The 25,000-nt window shown below is 40.9% G+C and overlaps 4 protein-coding genes across 5 annotated transcripts in view; 3 read left to right on the forward strand and 1 right to left on the reverse strand.

Moving 5' to 3' along the window:
* Window positions 1–1,388, forward strand: part of LOC109485784 (cysteine-rich motor neuron 1 protein-like) — a 2,976-nt gene extending 1,588 nt beyond the window's left edge. The window contains exons 3-4 of one of the 2 annotated variants that reach the window (XM_019789469.1): window positions 186–311; window positions 1,285–1,316. In XM_019789469.1, the coding sequence (XP_019645028.1) occupies window positions 186–311; window positions 1,285–1,316 (158 nt within the window). Of the gene's footprint in view, window positions 1–185; window positions 312–926; window positions 1,025–1,284 lie in introns of those variants that run through there. The other variant, XR_002141148.1, reaches the window with a different exon arrangement.
* A 552-nt stretch (window positions 1,389–1,940) lies between these two features.
* LOC109485716 (ankyrin-3-like) lies at window positions 1,941–9,065 on the forward strand. The gene is made up of 11 exons (XM_019789381.1): window positions 1,941–1,964; window positions 3,186–3,275; window positions 4,073–4,171; window positions 5,528–5,652; window positions 6,167–6,488; window positions 6,632–6,814; window positions 7,028–7,338; window positions 7,521–8,106; window positions 8,310–8,346; window positions 8,606–8,885; window positions 9,020–9,065. The coding sequence occupies exons 1-11, from the start codon at window positions 1,941–1,943 to the stop codon at window positions 9,063–9,065; spliced, it is 2,103 nt and encodes a 700-aa protein (XP_019644940.1).
* Window positions 9,066–12,379: 3,314 nt separating this feature from the next.
* Window positions 12,380–19,498, forward strand: LOC109485717 (ankyrin-2-like). Its single transcript, XM_019789382.1, has 10 exons — window positions 12,380–12,544; window positions 13,184–13,270; window positions 14,177–14,275; window positions 14,972–15,093; window positions 15,520–15,847; window positions 15,959–16,141; window positions 16,797–17,104; window positions 17,320–17,914; window positions 18,974–19,010; window positions 19,230–19,498. Exons 1-10 carry the CDS (start codon window positions 12,515–12,517, stop codon window positions 19,496–19,498), a joined length of 2,058 nt encoding a protein of 685 aa, XP_019644941.1. The 5' UTR covers window positions 12,380–12,514.
* Window positions 19,499–24,684: 5,186 nt separating this feature from the next.
* Window positions 24,685–25,000, reverse strand: part of LOC109485739 (kelch-like protein 26) — a 7,605-nt gene continuing 7,289 nt past the window's right edge. The window contains exon 9 of the mRNA XM_019789415.1: window positions 24,685–25,000. This exon is cut by the window's right edge and continues 248 nt beyond it. Within this exon, the coding sequence (XP_019644974.1) occupies window positions 24,705–25,000 (296 nt within the window). The 3' untranslated portion in view covers window positions 24,685–24,704.

The following is a 25,000-nucleotide window of genomic DNA, read 5'->3' on the forward strand; positions in this document are numbered from 1 at the left end:
AATAGAATGAGATGGAATAGAACACGATAGAATAGAACACGATAGAGTAGAGTAGATTAGTTTACAGTAGTAACTGGAAAACTGTGTTCTCTCTCTGACTCCCCAGACCAGCCCGGCTGCCTCCCCACGCCTGTGAGAGTTTACAGTAGTAACTGGATAACTGTGTTCTCTCTCTGACTCCCCAGACCAGCCGGCCTGCCCTCCCCACGCCTGTGATCTGGTGCCCGACACTCCGTACGGCCCGGCGCAGTGTCCGTTCGGGGTGGCGGCGGACGGAAACGGCTGTGTCGGCGATCCCTGCACCTGCTATCGTGAGTATGGGTAGTCTACAAGCAGAGGTTGTTGGGGGGGGGGGGGAGTATCGTTACCATTTAATAGATATATAGATTCTTTATTGACACAGCAAAATATTACAGGGAATTTTGTATAGTATTCTACAACTTCAGGTCTAACAAGGCTACCTACATGTATGGATAAACGCCATCGTATGTACACATAGGTATGCGGCAAAATACGTACGTACGAAATATATGTCAGCGGTAACAATAAAGGTTTTGTATTCTCTAACATGTAGTCTCTAACATTGAGGCATTCTTTTATATATATTGTCGCTATGGGCTACATAATATTAGAGTTTTTATGTTTTTATTTTGTATGGCCTTGTGTGGCGTATTGGACCCTCTCTGATCACTGAATGTTGCCTGGCCAATTTGATACTGTCTTTTGCAACCCTAAGATCTGTTTGGTAGGTGAACGGTCACGCATCACGTAGACTAGTCCATGCAGTATTGGTCACCCAACTGTAAATGTGTGGCCCAAGGGCAAAGAGGAGATGGGCACCGCCCTATACACCCAGATTTTCGGAGAAGGATTTAACTTGGCTCTTACTCTCGTTGATTTTTTTAAAATTACTTCACAGGGCAGCCAGAAGGCTGCAGCACGATGCCGTGTTACTACTGGACGACATGCGCAGTTTACCGCACAGACGACAGCGGCTGCGCAATCTGCTATCCTCCATGTGCCGGTAGGCGGCGCTTTTTGATTATCTCTACCAGGGTCCTTTGGCTCCATGAATAATTTCCTAGACAAATTATGCAACCAATAGTTATAAATGCGTAAATTGTAAGCAACCATTTTTAATCAAGCTTCTTTTCAGGTAAAGTTGAGCTTGGAAAGTTAAAAATTAAGTACAAAAAGTTCTATGGCAGGTTTTTTGATAAGATTATTGTCGTAAACAAACAAGATTGTGTCCGCTGAGTTAAAAACATTTTTCGTTTCTTACAGATGGTTCTATGCCAGGCATCATCATCGGCTGAAGTTCCGTTGTCTGCTTGTCTGAATCATAGCCCACCATTTGGTAACTGGTTCAGCGGGGCTCTCTGTTCAATAAATGATCTATTCCTTGAGTCCATGAGATACAGTGTATCATGTGTGATGATTGTACATGTTCGGAAATTGTCAGGAAGTAGTCACATAATTGCACATTCATGTTATTTAATGCTAATAGGATAATGGTAAATGTAATTTGAGAGCAAAATTATTACTTCAAAATCCCTCAGAAAATTATACTTTTGCAATCAATCATTAAGGTTTCTAAAATATGCGTGGAAGACATTTACAGATAGCATTCGTAGACAAAGAAACATCATATCTACCAATTTTCCTTTCAAATGGCTACATGACTAAGTCTTTAAAATGACCGACTAAAGAATGTAGGCATTTTATCTCACCATTATGAATAACATGGCAAGGTACTGGTGAATGGTACAGTCCACATTACGTCATGTTAAGGTCATCGTCCGATCGATCAAAATGGCGGACAGGTAGGCGGAAACTTCTCCCCACCGTTACGCACCCGACCAAAGACCGTGAAAATTTGCCGTACTTCTACCGAGACTCAAGACGCTAAACTTTCGTGAGAAGGGAACAAGTCAAGCAAGATGTCCGAGCGGGAACTTGAAGAGGTAACCTCTTTTTTTTACTTACCTTGTGTTGTGTTGTAGAATTCCAATACAGTCTTTTATCAGTGGCCAACTAACATAAAGAAGCTCTAGTTGATTGGTGGAAATTGTAATATAACAGGTACCGGAACAAATATGATAATTATATGGACATTTTAATTGATTTTTTGAGACGCGAACCTTCGTGAGAAAGGTACAAGTCAAGCAAGATGTCCCATTGGGTACGTGAAAAGGTTAACTGTTTTACTTGCATGGTGTAGTAAAATTTCAACTTGTTTATCTTGCATTAGTGGTCAGTTGTGGCCAAGTAACGTAAAGAAGGTTCAGTTGGGATATTGTAATATAGCAGGTACCGTGGCAGATATGGAATGGACGTCTAGACTGATTCCCTACCTGAATATGAGCAATAAAATAATAACATAACAACGTTCTGGGCATGCGTGGTCCAGCGTCTGTGGACTTTGAACGTCCGTTACCGATGTTTGATCAAGTTTGCTTGGTAACCAGATCGCACCCGTAATTAGCAACAGGTTTATAACTGTTGCCCTGTTTGAAGAGCAAATATTGGGGAAGACGTCTGAATACCTGGATTGTTGTTTAATTGATGATGAATAAAGATGTTAAGCAGTCACTTCCAAAAGTCCATTGCGTAGTTTAAACGATGTAAAATCCCGTTGTTTCTCTCCTTTGTGGCTGGCAAAAGTTTGCGCAATCATACGTGCATCAATATCAAGCAAACTTCAGGTGTTTGTTATCATTACGTTTATATATATAAGGAATTACTTAAGATAATACCAGTGACTCCATATCCATAGTATTATCCATAGTATTATAGTTTTATAACTGTTTGAAGAACAAATATTGGGGAAGACGTCTGAACACCTGGATTGCCTTTTAATTGATGTTGAGCAACCACTTCCAAAAGTCCATCGCAATACTAAACGGTGTGAAATTACGTTGTTTCCTCTCCTTTGTGGCTGATGAAAGCACAATCGTACGTACATTAATATCAAGCAAACTTCAGGTATTTCTTTACATCATTACGTTTAGGGAATGACTTCTAAAGATAATACCAGCGACTTCAACTTATTATACTATAAAAGTATAAAATGATATCCAATAAACTAGATACGGTACTTGTAGAAGGGCAAGTTATGATATTCTTTTTTCTACCTCCGTGTTGTTTTCTTGCTGTATTAAGATGATGAATGCGGCTTTCTTCAGGCACTCCGCGATGCAGCTGCTGAAGGAGATGAAGAGAAGGTGACGGAGCTGCTCCGACAGGGAGTGGATGTCAACTGTCAGCACTGGTTGGTGAGTAGGGATGAACCACTTTGTTGAATCACAGACAAGTCACGGAGGTCGATTTATATTGGCGGTGTCTGTCGTAGGCCCATATATGCATGGGTCCTTTTTCTTTTCTATCGTTAGACTTGACTTACATGTACGTGACTTATGTCGAGTCCTGTTGCCCCTGGCCACGAGTCAAAATGGTAATCTCCAAGCAGATTCGGTGGGGCAAGGGGACTTTATATTGGCCAGCCCTGTATCCATTGGCCGCCTGTATCCAACGTTCGCCCCACCCCACCGAATCTGCTTGGAGATTAAAAATGGCAGCCCAAGGGTCCCTGTCTTCCATGGCTTGGCTCAAGCCAGAATGTTCGTTAGAAGTAATCAGGTTCACAGAGTCTGACGTTTCAGAACACCCTTCAGTGGTGTCAGCTGAACTAACACACTGTAGTCGCTCCACATGATACGCAGTTCTAAGTTCTCCCAAGGTAAAAAAATAACAGATACTGAACAGGACAACGTGTATCGTCATTCCCCCCCACATGACACACAGTTTCCTCGAGGTGAGGATATCGGTTACTGAACAAGGGAACTTGAAACAGGCTATTGAACATTAAACGCCAAGCATATTTAGTGTTTGGCACTATGTGGCTTTCTCCCTATGGATGATGATAATGATATAAGGTCAAGTAATATAATGTGAAGTGATAAAAATTGAATTTCAAAAGTGTTCATGAGCAAAAACCAATGGGCTTCTCTTACCATGTATTTATACCTAATGCCTGTAATCCGTATCTCTGTTCCTGCTGTTACACTTACAGTTTGGAGACTCACCGCTTCACAATGCAACTTTACGAGGACATGTTGGTATTGTTGAACTCCTCCTGAAGGCTGGAGCACAGGTGGACAGTAGGGATCTGGTAAGGGTTGATACTTACTACAGATGATCAGGGCATGTTTGAGCGTTGCGTTTCACGCATATTTATATTTACTTATATTTATATTTATTACGGTAATGTGGACAGGCTTCTAATCCCATGTAATGTCATCTCTGTTCCTGCTGTTACAGTATGCAAAAACGCCACTCCACCGTGCAGCTTCAGGAGGACATGTTGGTGTTGCTGAACTCCTCCTGAAGGCTGGAGCACAGGTGGACAGTAGGAATCTGGTAAGAGTTGATGCTTACTACAGGTGATGGACATGTTTGAGTTTTTAACGTCAGGCATATTTAGTTGGTGTTTATTAGGATGATGGAGACAGATTTTTCTTACCATGTAATGTCATCTCTGTTCCTGCTGCTACAGGATGAAGACACGCCACTTCACCGTGCAGCTTCAGGAGGACATGTTGGTGTTGCTGAACTCCTCCTGAAGGCTGGAGCACAGGTGGACAGTAGGGATGAGGTAAGGGTTGATGCTTACTACAGGTGATGGACATGTTTGAGTTTTTAACGTCAGGCATATTTAGTGTTTATTAGGATGATGGAGACTGGCTTCTCTTCCCATGTAATGTCATCTCTGTTCCTGCTGTTACAGGATGACGACACGTCACTTCACCGTGCAGCTTCAGGAGGACATGTTGGTGTTGCTAAACTCCTCCTGAAGGCTGGAGCACAGGTGGACAGTAGGAATCGGGTAAGTGGTGGACAGTGTGGGTCCGGTAAGGGTTGATGCGTATTACAGGTGGACATCTTTAACTTCACGTATATTTAGTGTTTATTAGGGGAATGAAGACAGGCTTCTCGTACCATGTAATGTCATCTCTGTTCCTGCTGTTACAGGTTGGAGACTCGCCACTTCACCGTGCAGCTTCAGGAGGACATGTTGGTGTTGCTGAACTCCTCCTGAAGGCTGGAGCACAGGTGGACAGTCAGGGTCGGGTAAGGGTTAATTTGTACTACAGATGATCAAGGCATGTCTGAGTGTTAAACGTCAGACATATTTAGTAAGTGTTTATTAGGATGATGGAGACAGACCTTTCTTCCCATGTGACGTCATCTCTGTTCCTGCTGTTACAGGTTTTTGACACGCCACTTCACAAGGCAGCTTCAGGAGGACATGTTGGTGTTGCTGAACTCCTCCTGAAGGCTGGAGCACAGGTGGACAGTAGGGATAAGGTAAGGGTTGATGCTTACTACAGGTGATGGACATGTTTGTTGTGCTCAATGGTATAATGAGCAAACTCCAAGCAATATTAACATGTCTTTGTCTGCGTTGAGAAAACAATATTTCTGAACAAAAATCGTACGAATGTATATTGATATGTTTTCTGTATAGCACGGCGAGACTCCTGAGGACATAGCGGCAAGTACAGATGTTCCAGACTGGTACGATGATAAAGATCGCGTCCTGGAGGGAAGGAAGAAGGTTCTCGAGCTTTTTGCAGCAGAAAAGGCCGGTCGGTAGGTAAAACCTGGTTTCTAGTCTTGCATAATTAATGTTAATGATGTGTTATCAGGAAAGCATAACGAGACAAGCATTAAAGCACTCATTTATTCAGAGTTTCTTGCAAATACATGCCCAATGACTTATTTAAGTACAAACAACATGAGAATACAGTGATATAAGGGACTACGTCCAACGTTATGCTACATTTAATTGTAAAATAGAAATCTCTGACAAAACACAACTGAATACGATAATCATTGTTCATTTTATTAGACTATAAAAGCAGGATATGGAGACTTGCGTAGAAATGAGTTTAAAACAGGAATGATATGCTAATTGTTGTCAGCCGTCTGTATAATGCTTTTACTTCGCTTGTACAGTACAGCTGACACCTTTTATTTGTTGTAGGGACCGCATTATTCATCATACCGAGTGAATATACTAATTCGAGCTGTATGAGCATCGGACAATGATAGTATGTATACACAAGTATGTATACATAATACGGTTTTCCATGTTTTGTCACAGCCTTTACAGGTGCAAAGTGGGTCCAAAAGGAGGTGCCCTGAAAACACCATTTTGCACCGTCTCTGTACTGGGTGGGGCCGTTACCATGGAAACAGAAATCACGTGTCAGGTCATCAACCCTAATGACGTCACCCTTCCCCTGAAGGACGGACAGATGTTAGTGAGTGACGTCATAGAGCTGGGCCCGCACGGGACAACCTTCCGCAAACCTGTCACTGTGCAGATGCAGTACAGCAGCAAGTCGTTAGATGGCGCTACGGAAGCTGCCGTGTGGGTCACTGAGGACAGGTCACAATGGACGGAACTTAAGACCACTAAAGAAGTACGTAGAGAAACTTAATAGCCTTTAAGATTGAAAACTCCATACTAAGTCCTGTAATAAGATGGACATAAGACTCTGCCATTGGAAGGACTACTGATATCTGACCGACAGTTCTCTATAACATGTGGTATATTTCGTTTTAGACCAGAGACAAGCTTGCCGTATCAGTGAAGCATTTCTCCATCTTTGCCGTCATCAGTCAACCCAAACAGGACAAGTTTACTGTGCCTACAGAAGGGCACACTCTGACGTCATCAACGCAGCCTGCGGTACAAATCAGCTTCCCGGAACAGGCTGTGACCACAGAAACCCAGGTTACAATTCAGGTAAGGATTTAATTAAGTACTAGTAACTTGTCTTAACTTTCGATGGCCACTCTCCTTATAGATATTACACAAACATTCCAACATTTTCTGTCGCTAAATTGTAAAGTGTAGTAAGCAGTGCAATAAAGTGATCTTCGAATGTTTACCTGGTTCATGAATCTAATATGAAAGCATCATTAATTGATCTAACCCAGAAGTTTATTTCAATCGTAGGTACAAGAGGTTCCAACAAGAGCAATTGAGGACATCAAGGCAAAGGACGAGTCTTTCGTCAACCTTGTTGGCACCAGCCCGATAGTCAATGTCGAGACTGTGTCGACCTCCGAAGTCCAGTTCCACAAACCGGTCACAGTGCGAGTCCCACATCCTCAACACTACATGGACATCCAACATGAGGGGCCCACCAAACTGAGGGTGATGTCATGTGAGGAGGGAACAGAAGACTGGGTAGATGTGACGGACAACATCAGTATGAGCAGGGTTACACATGAGTTTGTGGAGTTCGAAGTCAGTCATTTTACCAGGTAATTTTGTTGGTTTACATTAGAAAGTAAGGATAACATCACATACTGGGAAGCAATGTTTAAATACATTTCAGTCATGTCATTTGAAATAGATGGAGGTTTCCTTAATCTATCAAACTACACATCTCTTAGCATGCACTTGTCACTAAAGTAAACCGATCAAATGCATACTTTATTTCCAGATGGATTGTAATCGTTGTCACAGACATCTTCGGTGACACAGAGGAGCTCGGACCGATCCGTTTGAAGACTCTTTGCCGATGGCTTCAACACCGTCCTGTTCAGTTCATACTGATGCAACGAGATGATAACACAAACGAATTTGTGGTAGAATGTACTCCAGCCGAAGATGCAGAAGGGAAGCACTCAGCACTACTCCAAAAGGGGTACAAGGGTCCGTTGCCTACCAAGTCAGCAATTGATCTATTCGAAGGACAGGTAGTAGAAATAGCATTGGTTGGAAACGTGTCAATCGCAACCTTTGGTTTAGGAAGCAGCACAAAGCAACACATCACCTTCCACAGCCAAAGAGGCAGCCGCCATCAGATGCAGATCATGGCTTTGAAGGCGACAGACCAACACGGTCTGGATGGTAAAGGAAGTGCTGCTTTCTTTGCACTACCACGCGTCGAAGTCGTAAAACAAAAAAGGACAGCTTACCTGCGGAAGAGACATGAAAAACTCGCGCATCCACCCGGCAGAAAGCTTCAGGAGCCAACATTTCTGTGCCAGCTCCCAGTCCATGTGCCAATTGGGACTACAGATCAGGTAAAGCAGCATTTCTGCGCTGTTGGTATTGACCAAAAAAAGGGATCTGAACCGTAGTGGTTTGAAATTACCTATAAAGCAATAGAAATAACAATAGCTCTGTCGAGGCACACATTGAGAAAGCCTCTCCATCTTTACGACCACTACAAATGTATGTTGCACGAAAACTTGAAGCATACCTAATATTTTTTTTCTGTTTGCAGGTATCAGCAGACGCTGAAGATAGCAAGAGTTTGGAACGTAAGACGATTTTTTAACATAATGTTACTTGCGGCAGGTTTTGCAAGTTGTCTTAGAATACAAGAATATCGAAATATTCACACATTAATATTTGCAACATTCAATCTTAAGTCTTACATGTTGTAAGAATATACCTGGCATGGTGTACTGAATGTCGTGGTAAAATTCACACTCATCTGATAAATTACGAATGTGTGTGTACAATGCACGAACATCATCGCGTACAAAATGGCATTGTTTGTTCTACCATCTCTTTTAGGCGTTGGGAAGTACTTCTATTTCATCAAGGAAGCAGTGAGCACAGACTGGAGGGATTTGGCCTTCCATCTTGGGTTCAAATGGGCCGACATCGAAAACATTGCCTCGAAAGACGGAAACCACGACGACAAGTCCCGCTGCATGGACATGCTGCAGGAATGGAAGAAGAAGAAGGGAGACGCCGCTACCATAGAGGTCCTGATGGAGGCTCTGTCAAAGGCAGGGCTGCAGAGCGTCGTGGATGGTTTGAAGAAATATTCACTAGAAGTTGGAAACTATGGGTAAGCATTTTATGCAAGTAAAACTCAACCACAACTGTGCTATGATGTTTTTGTATCAATGTTTGTTACAGCGTTCGAATATGCGCCTAGTAAGTTTTAATAGAAACTTCATCTCTATTTTCCTCCTCCATCAGGAAGACTCCACCGGCAAGAGGAGAAGACGCAAGCTGCCCTCCGTAAAGGTGACAGATACTTGCACCTGCATTTTTCATAGATACAAAACAATGAACATATGATCGACTGACGTTATTTAAATGATTCACACAATTACAAGTAAGATTTTGTGGTGATAAATCAAAGTGGTGGCAAAAGGATATAAGTTTAATGTAAGTCAGTGATTCACTGTGAGAGACTTAACGAAGTAGACTAGCCAATGTAGCAATACACCCATTCATCAATTATCACTTTCATTTCGTACCTTACCGGTGCCATAACTATTAGTCCCAAAAGATAGAAATGGTCACACAATGCCATTGAATCAAACACATTACGATGACCATGCTGCCTTCTTTTTGCAGTTCGTTCATCCTTTACAAGAATGTTCACTGATATTTTCTGCAGCAAAGGAGAAACCAGGACAACTAGAAACTAAACTGCGAGCCTCTTCACCCGTCAACGAACATGACTCGCGAAAAGCTGACAATCCAAGCTTTTGATCTAGTATTTAGTCATTGCTTTGTCCATGCCTTTTTAATCTTTGGCATAGGTTAAGTCGCAAATAAGCAGACGTTATATGGAAACATTGTTGGACGTAGTTACATTGTATACATTTGAACTTTCCAAGAACTAAACAGTTTTAGTATTCGTCGATGAAGGTTAGACATCCAGATAATACGATACGCCAAAAAGTAGTTACTCAAGCAACTGGATATGATTTTTGAAAACGTGAAAATCACGTTGACGTTTTCAAAATCATATCCAGTTGCTTGAGTAACTACTTTTTGGCGTATCGTATTATCTGGATGTCTAACCTTCATGAGTATTCAACCAAACTGATGTGTTATGCCAAAAGGCGATTATACCTGCTATTCTATAGCAGTAAATAGAGAACGTTATGTTTAGGGGCCAATAAGTGACTGATTGTGGGAAAAGATTTGGACAGTTTATTGAAGTGTTGTCATTTCAAGTTTTATCAACATATCTTTCAATCTCTATTGAAACCGTTCGAGAAATGATTATTTTCATAGAGCTGAGTTTCAAGTAAAGTCCTCACAATCATTGCCTTTCATAATGATCTAGCAAAGAGGTCCAAATATGTAAATTTACTTAGCTAAAGTGTTTAATCTGTCGAGTCAGATGTGATTGCAACTTGTATTAATGACCCTACTATGAACAATTTATGTTCTAAACAAGCATCGGAAATTCCGCCTTGTACGTCACGGCTGCCAGTCATGCTGTTGTTTATACAAAAAAACAATTAACAATTAACAAAAAAACGTCAAATGTAAACTAAACAATGTTAGAAAATTGTTATAGCAACGTTAACGAAGACCTCCATCGACTGATTTCATTGTTATCTTCGTTAAGATGCTGCTTTGCTTGCAGCGTTAACATTTTTATCTTTTATAGTAAAACGTTAAACTTTATTCCAACACACTATTTACAGGGATCAAATTTTCAGCGACCACTGTCGCCTTCATCAGGATAATTAATGACCAATCACTTCACAACGTGATCTCGCGAGAGTTACGGTTTACAAACACGTGACCTTATTCACACGAGACTTTACTGATACGTGACGTAAGCAATCGATCAAAAGTGCCAGGGAGTTTATATCGTCCACCATCTCTATTAAGTGAAGGCTGAAGTGCTCTGATATATATAGCCTCCTTAATGCCTCTTAGAAAGTAGTCTTTTGTCTTTTGGCAGTTATGTAAGTCTAAGGTAGGCTTATTTTGTAGGATCTAACAGCTACTCAATTTATGACTCAGCTGCTTATTAGAAGCTGTTGTGGTCATCCTTCTCATACTCTATGCCTTGTAGGAAGGTAGTTGTTGATATTGCAACTTAATGAAGAAGCTGACAATTATGGTAAATGTGTATTTGTGTGCAGGATTTTAACAATAAAAGTTTATGATTTTGCGATTTGTTGGTTGGTGACTTCAAGACGTGCGAGGGGGAAGAAAGAGAGTGATACACCGACAAGCACATCCAAGAGAAAAGCGCATCCGAACAATGCCCAATTCACATGAGTAAAAACAAGTGTCTAAAATTGAGAGCAGCAGCAAATATACTAAAAGTACATGCTAGCGGCACACACGGTGTGATTTTACATCATGTTCCATACAATAAACTTGCTGCATAGATAATATAGTATTAATATAAATAATAATACTCATGTTTGAACCTCGTGACTTAATACAACGCTATAGTATAATGCTACGACACGCAAACTTACTACTATACTTGTCAAGACATTCGTACATTTCTTACGCCGAACGTCATTCGAAGACGGGCAAACTTAACGAAACATGTTCTCACAAAAGTCTCTAACAAAAAAAAATAATCACAAATGAGAAAATCTTTGACAATACTTTGCGAGGAAGATAACGGACGTTATTATGTCAGAACCTCTCAAAGGTAATTTACACCGCTGCAGTTCCATGCAAAGCCGCTGGTTTACCCATAATTGACCTTGACCTTTGTTGTTCCAACTCCGACCTACCTGCCAAATACCATAAAGATACATGCACCACACCCCGTTATAACCGGGTAGATATCACCAACCCCTATATATTTGTACCTAACACATAACTCTATGGAAGAAAGTAATGATTTAGGTGATTTAGGAGTTTACATTTTCCCATAATGCATAATGTAAGGATTCAATATTCCGTGGAAGTCCCTCCTAAGGGAATGGTAGATCCTGCCACCGTTGGTGAGTGGGCTAGTCCAGTGACCAGTTAGAACCAGTTCAGTCAAGAACATCTCTTCTCTAGAATACACAGTACCCAGGCTACACACCTCTAGTCTCCTCTATTCATTGCCAAACCTTGGGGGACAGGGCAAGGAATGGCTCGTTAAAAAAGATAGCAAGTAACAAATACCTACATAGCTAGAGTGGAACCGTCCAAATAACGCCGTGACTGTCACCAAAACATCAAGACCATAGCATGTTCAGGACAAAAGATACAAAATCCGGAAGTTCTGCTGCAGTACCAAGGTCATCCACCAGGAGGCCCATATTTGACCTTGACCCTTGTCTTTCTAAGACCTACCAACATGCCAAATATCATCACAATCCATAAAGGCGTTGTGAAGTTATGCTGACTACAATGTGCGGAAACACAAACACACACACACACAGACACACACACACACACAGACGCACAGACACACAGACACGCCATAAACAATACCTCCATTTTTCATGGAGGTAATACCAACGTCCCGGTAGCAAATACCTGCTTAGAGTGGAACCGTCCAAATAACGCCGTGGCTGGTACAACCATGAAGGTAATGAACCATGACGTTACCTATGTGAGCGACCCATCAGACAAAATGGCGGACAGGTAGGCGGAAGTTTTACCTGACAGGTCCACACCCGACCAAAGACCGTTAAAATTTGCTGTACTTCTGCCGAGACTCAAGACGCGAAACTTTCGTGAGAAGAGTACAAGTCAAGAAATATGTCCTGGGCCAAGCTGAAACTTGAGGAGGTAAACCCTTTTACATACCTCGTGTTGTGTTGTGTTGTAGAATTCCAATACTGTGGTAAGATGCATTGGTGGTCAGTTGTGACTACGTACTTAAGGCAAAGAATCTTATCAATTAAGTTGATCGGTTGGCCCCCATATATAGACGGGTTGCAAATGCAGTGCCCGAATCAATATAGATACCGTATATTATATATATACAGCCTGGTGGTATACCTCGGAGATCCGGGCGATATCCGGAAATATCTGTATCGGTATATCCGGTATAACCACCCTTCGGCGTAACACAACAGCTTAGTAAGTTTGCAGGAGCGGCGCAGAAGAAATCAAGTGCCAAGAATTCTGAGACTTCATATCTCCATAAAATATGTTTATGAACATGTTTTTTGGAGGGGGGGCTTTGTCTCATTGTTGACGGAAATAAGGTCGTAATTAACATAATTTAGTTTAATAATTTTGCATGTGAAATTCCAATCCTACCAGATGATACCAGTGGCTCAATATCCTTAAAAGAATAGAAATATCAAATAATCTAGATACATGTACTTGTAGAAGGGCATAAGTTATGATATTTCTTTTTTCTACCTCCGTGTTGTTTTCTTGCTGTATTACCGGTATGCCGATGAATGTCACTTTCTTCAGGAACTCTTCATTGCAGCTGATGGTGGAGATGAAGAGAAGGTGACGGAGCTGCTCCGACAGGGAGTGGATGTCAACTGTACCGACTTGGTGAGTAGGGATGAACCACTTTGTTGAATCACAGACAAGTCACGAATGTCGATTAATATAGCCGATGTCTGTCGTAGGCTCAGATGTACATGGCTCCTTTTTCTTTTCTATCTTTAGACTTGACTTACTTGAGCTGGTGTGTTACGCCGAAGGGCGGTTTTACCGGCTATGCCGATACAGATACTTGACTTATGTCGAGTCCTGGTGCCCCTGGCCTAGAGTCAAAATGGCAGCCCAAAAGTCCCTGTCTTCCATGGCCTGCCTCAAGCCAGAATGTTCGTTAGAAGTAATCCGGTTCACAGAGTCTGACGTTTTAGAACACCCTTCAATAGTGTCAGCTGAACTAACACATGATACGCAGTTCTAAGTTCTCCAAAGGTACAAAATAACAGATACTGAAGGACAATTTGTATTGTCATTCTCCCACATGACACACAGTTTCCTCGAGGTGAGGATATCGGTTACTGAACACAGAGGGAACTTGAAACAGGCTATTAAACATTAAACGCCAAGCATATTTAGTGTTTGTCACTATATGGCTTTCTCACTTTGGATGATATAGTATAAATAAGGTAAAATAGTAAAATAACAGATACTGAACAGCACAAAGTGTATTGTCATTCCCCCACACGACACACAGTTTCCTCGAGGTAAGAATATCGGTTACTGAACAGGAGAACTTGGTATGTGAAGAAAACGGGCTATCGAACATTGAACGCCAAGCATATTTAGTGTTTGTCCCTATGGCTCTCTCACTATGGATGATATACTAGTAGTATAAATAAGGTCAAGTAATATGATGTAAAGTGATAATAATTAAATTTGAAAGTGTTCATGAGGAAAAAAATGGGCTTCTGTTATAATGTATACGTAATGCCATCTCTGTTCTTGTAATTGCTGTTACAGGGTCTTTATACGCCACTTCACTGTGCAGCATCAGGAGGACATGTTGGTGTTGCTAAACTCCTCCTGAAGGCTGGAGCACAGGTGGACAGTAGGGATCGGGTAAGGGTTGATGCTTACTACTGATAATTGACATGTTTGAGGGATCAATGTTCCTCATGTTTGGGTTTATTATAATGATATAATAAAAACAGTGTTAATGTCATGATTTAATGAATGAATGAATGAAGAACTTTATTGCACATTTTTGCCACACTTGGCTAAGTACAGGTCACAACAAAAGAAGATGAATGGACACGGTTAACAGATACAAAATTAACTAACTTGATACTTGATTAGGATATCCATAGAATTAACTAACTATCGTTATATGTTCGTATGATCCAGTTTGATGCCATGATGCGCCAAAAAGCAGTTACTCAAGCAACTGGATATGATTTTGAAAACGTCATTGATCGTATTACCTGGATGTCTAACCTTCATCGACGTATGATGCCATGATGTATATATAGTATTTATCATATGTAAATGTAAGATTTTACCTTAAGCAGTTTTAAGGTATGAAGGAGAGACATTTGATTATGAGATGTGTAATTTCATGTAAAGGTGGCTTACAGTAACAGCGAATTATTTTTCATTCTTGTTCTAATGGCATTTACACATTTAAGCATCAAAAATACCATAACTCTACTTCTCACTGGCATTCGTTTCTACAATTCATTTTCCAACGTTTAATCTAAATCATGTTTTAAACTCACCTTCAATGAGCCAGTCTAATGGCTGCTGTTTTCTGTGTAGTTCGGCGAGACTCCTAAGGACATAGCGGCAAGTACAGATGTTTCACCCTGGCAGAATAAAGATCGCATCCTGGAGAGAAGGAAGAAGATTCTCGAGCTTTTTGCAGCAGTAAAGGCCGGCCGGTAGGTAAATCTGGTTTCAGTTTCGCCATATCAATATGGTGTTAACAACTCTAGACAACTACATTCGAAGACGAAGACGCTCATTTTAGGTAGAATAGAAATTTTCAAGAAGACACGACAATTAAAGTTAAAAAAACACACCTTGTTTGATGGTCCTGGTATTCCTAGTCAGTGGATCTATCAGTTGAACACAACTTGTATACTGAATACTATAATCAGAAATCTGTAAGGATTCCCATATTCCAAAATGCACCTCGGTGGAATAAAGTTTGAAACGTTCGCAGAGGTTTTATTATCACGATTTACACGTCCCCAATATATTGCTACTATATTAAAGTTCTATATTGGTTTAGTTGTTAAACAGCGAATTTGAAACACCACCAAAACCTATGTGTTAATATGCTGAAATTCCATGTTCTGTCACAGCCCTTTCACCTACAAGCTCAAAGTGGGTCCAGAAGGAGGTGACCTGAAAACCCCATTTTGTACCATCTCTATACCACGTGGGGCCGTTACCATGGAAACAGAAATCATCTGTCAGGTCATCAACCCCAATGACGTCACTCTTCCCCTGAAGGACGGAGAGATGTTAGTGAGTGACATCATAGAGCTGGGTCCGCACGGGACAACCTTCCGCAAACCTGTCACTGTGCAGATGCAGTACAACAGCAAGGCGTTAGATGGCGCTACGGAAGCTGTCGTTTGGGTCACTAAAGACAGGTCACAATGGAAAGAACTTGAAACCAGTAGAAAAGTAAGTGGACAAACATGAAATTCCTCACGACAACAAAACTTAATACTTATTTTGATGGGAAATGGTGTTTTCCAAATAGATAATGAAAGGACCCAACTTATTCCGTTTCAGGGTGAAGACAGTGTCGCAGTATCAGTGGACCACTTCTCCATCTTTGCCGTCATCAGTCAACCCAAACAGGACAAGTTTACTGTGCCTACAGAAGGGTTTAAGCTGACGTCATCAACGCAGCCTGCGGTACAAATCAGCTTTCCGGAACAGGCTGTGACCACACCAACACAAGTCACAGTTCAGGTCAGGGTTGCATTCATTGGAATCCCGGCGTTATCGAGCACATGTACGATGTCATTGATAAATAGACTTAACAGTGTTGGTCTTAGATTGCCTTTTTCTACTTACAAAAGATAGCATTAGACCGGACGAGGTTTTTACGCACGTCTGAGGTTTGTTGTACATACATTTTATTAGCCTATAACTTGAAGTTCCCCAATCCCTGAATTCAGACGTTTTTAGCAGAGTCCCTCTCCAGGACACGAAGTCAAATACCTTTTCGAAATCGACAAATCGCCTCTTACTTGGCACAGTTCCCGCACGGGAAACTCTCAATCTCCCGTCCCCTGGCTTCCCGTGCCTCAGCTTAGCTCATTGTGGCCATATTACAGTTATATCAGTAAGTTGTCAAGTATACCTTGGTGGATTTCTGATTGTCAATAAATATGTGCCTAGTAATAAATAATATGATAATGTATGATTATGTGATGTAGGTGAGAAAACACTACAGCGTTGATTTAAAAACCACTAAAGACAACGTATTCAATTTTGGTGGTCATTGTCAAAGGCCTGGTGGATGTTGGATATCATATCATCATGGAAACGTTTTGCCAATTTCTCCTATTATCCTCCGTATAATTGATATAAATTATAACACAGCGTTTCATTTCAACTCTAGGTGCAAGAGGTTCCACAGAGAGCAGTTAAGGACATCAAGGCAAAGGATGAGTCTTTCGGCAACCTTGTTGGCACCAGCCCGATTGTCAATGTCACTACTGAGTCAAAATCTGACGTCCGCATCCACAAACCGGTCACAGTGCGAGTCCCAAATCCTAAACGTCGCATGGACATCCAAGATGAGAGGCCCACCAAACTGAGGGTGATGTCATGTGAGGAGGGGACAGAAGACTGGAGGGATGAAACAGAGAACACTAACCCGCAAGAGTCTGCAGAATTTGTGGAGTTTAAAGTCATCCATTTCGCCAGGTAATATACTAGTAATCTCTTATCTTACATCAAGGACTAAGAAGATAATAACAAAAATTAAATCCAGGGTATGGTTGGTATTGGTTGAATACAATGGTGACAAAAATAATTTCAGTTACATCATGTTTGTACATTTTCCGTAATATGTTAAAAATAAACATCTATCAGCCGCATTTGTCACTCTAGTAAAGAGATAACTGTATATTTATTTCCAGATGGATTGTACTGGTTGTCACAGACATCACCGGTGACACAGAGCTAGGACCAGTTCCCCTAAAACTTTGCCGATGGCTTCAACTCCGTGTTGTACAGTTCATCATGCTACAGAGCGGGGACGACGCAAACCAGTTTGTCGTAGAGTGCGCCAAAGCGGAGGAGGCAAAAAGGAAACGCCAAGCACTGCTTCAGGAAGGTTACAAGGGCTTGGTACCTACGGACTCGGTAAACCTTTTTGAAGGACAAGTAGTTGAAGTAAGTTTGCTGGGAAACGTGTCGATCCCAGCATTTGGCGTAGGAAACAGCACGAAACAGCAAATCACCTTCCACAGCCAGAAAAGCAACCGGCTCCACATGCAGGTCATGGCTTTAGAGGCGAAGGGCCAACACGGTCTAGATGGTAAAGGAAGTGCTGCCTTCTTTGCCATGCCACGCGTCAAAGTGCAGAAAGAGGAAGTTGAGAAACAAGAAGGAGGCCTGGAAGCTCTTGTGCAGAAGGGACGCGTAGAAGTCAAGGATTCCCCGGGCAAACAATCTGCAAAGCCAGAATTGCTGTGCCAGCTCCCAATCCATGTGCCATTTCAAACCCGAGAGGCAAAGCAGTATTTCTTTAAATCTATTATTACCTCCATGAAAAATGGAGGTATTGTTTTTGGCGTGTCTGTCTGTATGTATGTCTGTGTGTGTGTCTGTCTGTCTGTGTGTGTGTCTGTGTTTCCTCAACTTTGTAGTCAGCATAACTTCATAACGCCTTTATGGATTATGATGATATTTGGTATGTTGGTAAGTCTTAGGAAGACAAAGGTCAATGTCAAATATGGGCCTCCTGGTGGATGACCTTGGTACTGCAGCAGAACTTCCGGTTTTTGTATCTTTTGTCCTGAACATGCTATGGTCTTGATGTTTTGATGACAGATTGCTTTTCCTGTCAGGAATAAGTGGTGTGAGTTTGATCCCCCTAGTGACTTGTTCTGGAACTGCAGGGCACTTTCTGGCGAAATGTTTAAAAGCCAATAAGTCCAGATAGGAACAGCATATTTTCATAATTTTTGGTGTGTAGGTAGCTGAGAGAGAGATGTACCTAATTAAATGCAAATTATACAAATGAGGACTTTATTTGCATAATTAATGAGGAAATTCTATAATTACAGTGTTTTACATTATACTACTTTTTAAACATGTAATGTATGTAACCTATGGCAGGCGGAACATCAACAGATACTAATTATGCAAACGATGAACTAATTTGCATAATTAATGCGAAAATTCTATGATTTCTTAATGGTGAATGATGGGAATGTCATACTTGGGACATATGTAAGTTAATCAAAAGTTAACATACATCACGATGCATATATCATGTTAATGCAGAGGTCATTTGCATAATTAAAGACGAAATTTACATTTACATATCAAGCCCGTATGTCATGGAGGTATGAGATCTCGGAATTCTTGTTAGTAGTGGCCTTCAAAGGAGCACTTACAGATACCTTAGGGAATAACATTGAAATCAAGGTGAAACAAATAACAATACTTAATTGTAACTACTGCCATGTATGATAACTTCTGAATCATAAGCTGCTTGTAACAAACGTCAACACACACATTGAGGTGATCACTACTCTTTACTGACCCTTTTTATTCTGTTTACAGATACCAAGGGGAGCCGAAGGTGGCAAAAGTTTGGAAGGTAGGAAAATTTAACAGATTAATATATTACTTACAGTACAAGTTGGTTCTATATTGAACATAGTGGTTTAGACTAAATGTTTGTTCATTGCTATTTGCAGTATGCAATGTCTTACATGTGGTAAGAAATATCTAATATGGTATATTAAAAGCCGTGATAGAATGTTAAGGATGAATTGGAACGGTGTATTTCCAAATCTTGTTTCACAATCTCTTTCAGACGTCGAGAAGTATTTCTATTTCACCAAGGAAGAAGTAAGCACCGACTGGGTGGATTTGGCCTTCCATCTTGGGCTCAACTGGGCTATCATCCAAAACATCGCCGGCAGAAACCGCGACGACAAGTCCCGCTGCATGGACATGCTGCAGGAATGGAAGAAGAAGAAGGGAGACGCCGCTACCATAGAGGTCCTGATGGAGGCTCTGTCCGAGGCAGGTCTGCAGAGCGTCGTGGATGGTTTGAAGAAACAAGTTGCAAACTATGGGTAAGTATGTACTTATAAACCTGCTTTTCTGGCAACTCTCCAGTGTCACTGACGAAAGCTAGTGGATGCTGCCTGAAACGTCTGACCGTTTCCGAAATCATATCCTGTTGCTTGAGTAACTGTTTTTTGCGTAAGTATGTATTGCTTCAAGCAAGTGTTTTGTAAATGTTGGACCTAATGTTCAACAAAAAGTAGTTCATTTTTTTTTAACGTTAGGGTGTGGTCGTGGATAAATAATCTTCATTCTCCTGTCCCACCAGGCTGAGTCCAAAGGCAAGGGGACAAACTGCCCTCCGAAAAGGTAACAGATACTTACACGTCTGTGTCTTTCATAGTGATACAATGAATACAAATAACATCATCAAGTAAACTAACCATTCAACATAGAGATGTCCACCACATCATGGATTTGAATACACTAAAAATGACCTTGCCGTCTTTGTTTTTGTTCGCTCATCCGTCACAAGCACGATTTTCTTTTGCAGCCGTTGCAGACCGGTGCCGTATCTCTTGAAATGTGCAAGATCTGACAAGACCATCTTCACTCGTCAACAATGAAGACCTCCGGATTCAACGCCAACTGGTTCCATGATCACCCTCTTTAACAAGGCTTTATTTCTAGCGTTAACGCATGTATCATTTTGCTTATCAATTTTATGACAGGCTTATTTTGTAGGCGCGAGCGGCTACTGTTGTGTCTCAGCTGCATTCTTGTAGGTAAACGTCTTATAATAATATAGAGGTATCTCCGGAGCTCGCCCGTTTCTAAGTTCGCCCGTTTCTAAGTTCGCCCGTTTCTAAGTTCGCCCGTTGCTAAGTTCGCCCGTTGCTAAGTTCGCCCGTTGCTAAGTTCGCCCGTTGCTAAGTTCGCCCGTTTCTAAGTTCGCCCGTTGCTAAGTTCGCCCGTTGCTAAGTTCGCCCGTTGCGAAGTTCGCCCGTTGCTAAGTTCGCCCGTTGCTAAGTTCGCCCGTTGCTAAGTTCGCCCGTTGCTTAGATTAAGCTTACTAGCAGAAGAAGACACAGCTTACCTTACGGAGAGAAGCAGCTTCTGGCCTGAGCACTTAGGCAGCAGGCAGGCAGTAATTGTTTACTCACTCTCTGTAGTTCTTCGGTACTACATCCAAGTGTACACTGGAGACTTTAGTACCTTAAGCTTCCAAGCGTTTGAGTGTTCATGTTTTAAATCTGAAGACCCTAAATGGATTTAGGGTCTGCAGAGGACGTCGTCCATAGAAACGTGTGGCCTACTTGTCGCAATGATGCCATTGGGCCGCATTTCTAGATTTGAAGTACAACAGTTCATGACCAAGGACATTATATACATGTAATAAGAGAGTTCAGGCACGGTTCTGGATAGTCCACGCGTATGCATGTCGCAAATCTACGTGCTTGGATACGCGGAGACTACTAGTATATATCCAGAACCGTGCCTGATCCTAACCCTAACCCATTCAGGTACAGAACCGGACAGACGCGGGTATGGATACAATAATGACCAAACAGCCAACATTCATAACAGGAGCAGCTTTATTAATTTGTAGTTCAAAACATGTAAACATTTTTGGCAACGCCCACGGGTGGTGCCAACATTACTATAGGTAATTCCAATGATGCGGCCATCTTGGTGGGAACATGGATCCAAGATGGCGACCTTTTGTAATGCAAAAAGGAATATTGAAAGGAATGCATTAGCTATACTACCTAACCATGCAGAGCCAAGCAACAGGTCAATTCCTTGGAAAGTTAACCACTTAACATGCATCGGTAAAGCCACACTGACTTTTACTATGGATGACATCCTCTGAAGACACTCAAACCAGTGTGCACGGGTGACTAAAAAAATTCCGGCAAAAAATAACAATGCTGCTAAACCACAGGAATACAAGCTGGTATTGTGAATTTGCGGTACTACATAGCGACTTTTATGACAAGTCGGCACATGCTGTCTTTTTGTGGAATTTATGAATCGGCACTGTACGTATGTACTGTGTTCTTGAGTCGTGGAGCTTCGGCAGCCTGGGTGCCATCCTCCGTAGTTACCACCGGCTCCCTACTGTCACTGCCTACCATGGACTATGGAGGATGGCGCCCAGACAAGAGCCATGATTTTTGTTTTGGAGAACAGGCGAAAATCAATGCGCGCGCGGATGTTATCCATAAAATTAAATCAGTGTGGCGTAATCAACCAACATGGCTGATGCAAACATTACCTCATAGTCATGTGACTGCAAACATACCATATTTGGTCATGTGTCAGCAAACCTATCCAGAATGGGCTGTGTCTAGGTTATAAAAAGCATGCATAGCAAAACATGTACCAACTTTGTCTTCATACAAATAGCAAATATAAGTTAGGATATATACATAAACAGCTTTTGCATGAATATGAAGCAAATGGCAAAAGTGGCCATGAACATTTTTCACTTTCACTACCATAAAAGTTCTTCACAAGAACAGCAGCAGCAAGTATTCATACAACATTGGCCAGCTTTTTCTTTCAACGTTAGACCACACAAAATGAATTTCTCGGTTCCCAGATTTTCGCAGGAAAATTTGTGGCATTATGTAATGTCACAGAAGTGGTGGATAATTTCTTGACATAGACTGGACTTGTACAGTCGACAATTTGGTTCAATTTCTTGTGTTCGAAATTATAGTTTAAACTTATTTCTTGACTTCTTCCAACACAAATGAACAAGACATCCTGAATGGTATTGTGTCTATTCTGTATCTGTATTGGTATACTATTAGCCGGTATAACCACCTTTCGGCGTAACACACCAGCTTCGCAGGCACGCGGCGCGGCGGTAGCTGGCTACATTACACCGAACGACTTGTACATGTTACATTCATTTTTGAGAAAACAACAATCCAGGAACCAAGAAATTAGTTTGGTGTGGCCTTACACTGTGTATCAAAAGCTGGAAAAGTTATCTATAATACATTGCAGGGCTATATTATATTGATATGCAGCGTACCAACATTTGATAAATCTCAAACGTCGTTTCTTCACCTTAGCAGCAATTAGTAAGAATAACCGGTTAGATATTTTTTTTCACTATTAAGAAATTTCCAGCACCTATATAACTAATATAACTAAAATATAACAATTATTACATTCATATCAATACTAAAATATAACTGTTACAACATCCATATCCATACAAATGCACCCATATCCATATAATCAACTAAAATATTTTCATATCATCCTTATTATTTAATATAAAACAATTATAGAACATTGCTCGGAGCTTATGCTCTGGTCAAAAAGCACAGTAAAAAGATACAATATATATAAATATAGAGCATGACATAATAAAAAGATATCTGCTTGGAAAATTCAAAGTTCTGGAATATTTTGTCACAAAACATTTGTAATATTTCTTGTGAATGACACAATAAACATGTTTTAACCCTTGTCTCTGCTAAGCGTGCATTCGTGCACCAGTTTTGTACAATAACAACAGAAGGTAGCAGGGTTAGGGTTAAAGCTCTGGACTGGAGTACAATCTTTCTCTTGGAGAAAAATGTGACAGATAACATGTTTATCTCAACTACTGACAGTAACATTTCTTAAGGCCACACCAATCTAACTTGTTGGTTCTCAGATTTTCTCAGAATAAAATATGACGCGACACGGCAAAAAAAAAAAACAGGTCTAGGCATCCTTCTATAGCCCCCAGTACTACGATTGGAGCCATGAAGTCAACACAAAAGGCTGCATTGATATCTAAACAATGAGTTTTGAACTTTTAATCAAACCACTGCATTGATAGATGGAAAAACTGCAACAAGTAGGAAGAAAAGGACTTTCCTCAACTGTTGAGGGCAAAATACGAGCATATTTGAGTTGATTCAGAACCAGAATCTTTTTTTTGCAGATCAGAAAAAAATGAAGAGGTAAATCCGAGAACCAACAAATTAAATTGGTGTGGCCTAACCTTCTCTTTCTAAGGGTGTCGTTATGCCCCATTTTCGGGGATTTACAGAAGACATTGGCAGAACAAGGGTTAAGGTTCTTTCTTTCCTCCAACTGCAATAATACTTATTTTTCTGGTTATATTTTGATTGAGGAAAACTTATCTGAACAGTAATACATATTGAAGATATCCGTACACTTAAGTATGAAAATCTTGCCTAATCTTCAAGAACATTTCGTAAGTTTCTACCATCTACATTTTGGATTAACAAAAAGTGGTCTAAGAATCCAGCCACTTTAACATTTCTTAACAGCCTTATTATCAATTCTTAAGATATCTGAAAGATTGAATAAACTTGTCCTTAAAGATTCATTTAAGGTTCCTTTAAAATTTTTTGAAGGCTCTTTAAAGCTTCCTTAAAGATTATTTATAGATTATGTAAAGTTCCTTAAATATTAAAGTCATTAAAGGTTCCTTAAAGATTGTTTAAAGACTTCTCAAAGATTCCCTAAAGATTTCTTAAAAGTTCTTTAAAGGTTCCCATATTTTTTAGAGAAACGTCTTTCAAGGTTCCTTAGATATTTCTTATTAAGGTTTGTTAAAGATTTGTTAAAGATTCCCTAAAGGTTGCTTTAAGATTCGTCAAAGGTTCTTTCGAGGTTCCTTAGAGTAAAGGTTCCTTATTGATTATCTAAAAGTTCTTTAAATTTGATGTCCCTAAGGATTCCACAGATTCTTTAAAGACGTCGAAAAGATTCCTAAAGGTTCTGAATCTTTAAAGGTTCCTTAAAGATTTCTCAAAGGTTCTGTAAATATTCCTCCTTAAATATTGAAGTCCTTAAAGATTCCTTAAAAATTCTTTCTTTGAAGAGTTCTCAAAGATTCCTTAAACTTTAACTTAAACATTCCCTAAAGGATTCTTAAAGGTACCTTAAAGATTTTATAAAGATTCCTTAAAGATTTGTGAAAGGTTCCTCTCATCAATTCTCCACCATTGCGCCATATCTTGACGGCAGTTTCACGACGCAGCAGGCGATTAAAGATTCCTTAAAAATTCTCAAAGATGCAATAAAGATTCCCTAAAGATTTCTTAAAGGTACCTTAAAGATTCCTTAAAGATTTGTGAAAGGTTCCTCTCATCAATCCTCCACCATTGCGCCGTATCTTGACGGCAGTTTCACGATGAAACAGGCGATTAAACATTCCTTAAAAATTCTCAAAGATGCAATAAAGATTTCTAAAAGGTGCCTTAAAGACTTCTCAAAGGTTCCTTCAAGTTTCCTCCCGTCAATCCTCCACCATTGCGCCATATCTTGATGGCAGCTTCACGACACAGCACGCTACTCCCGCTGCTGCCTGCGGTAAACTCGCCTCTCGTCTCCAGATATTCTCCTCGGGTCTGTACGACTGAACACTTCCTATAACGTCCCGGTTGTTCCAGTCATAACCTCCAAGCAGGAAGATTTTATCGTCGATCACTGCCGTGCCTGCTTCGCTCTGTCCTGTCAGCATAGGAGCAATCGACGTCCATTGGTCGGACGCGGGGCAGTAGGATTCTGCGGTTAGAACGTGCAGCCTCGCGT

Source organism: Branchiostoma belcheri, unplaced genomic scaffold (assembly GCF_001625305.1).
Source record: "Branchiostoma belcheri isolate BF01 breed outbred unplaced genomic scaffold, Haploidv18h27 scaffold78, whole genome shotgun sequence".
Lineage (NCBI taxonomy): Eukaryota > Metazoa > Chordata > Leptocardii > Amphioxiformes > Branchiostomatidae > Branchiostoma > Branchiostoma belcheri.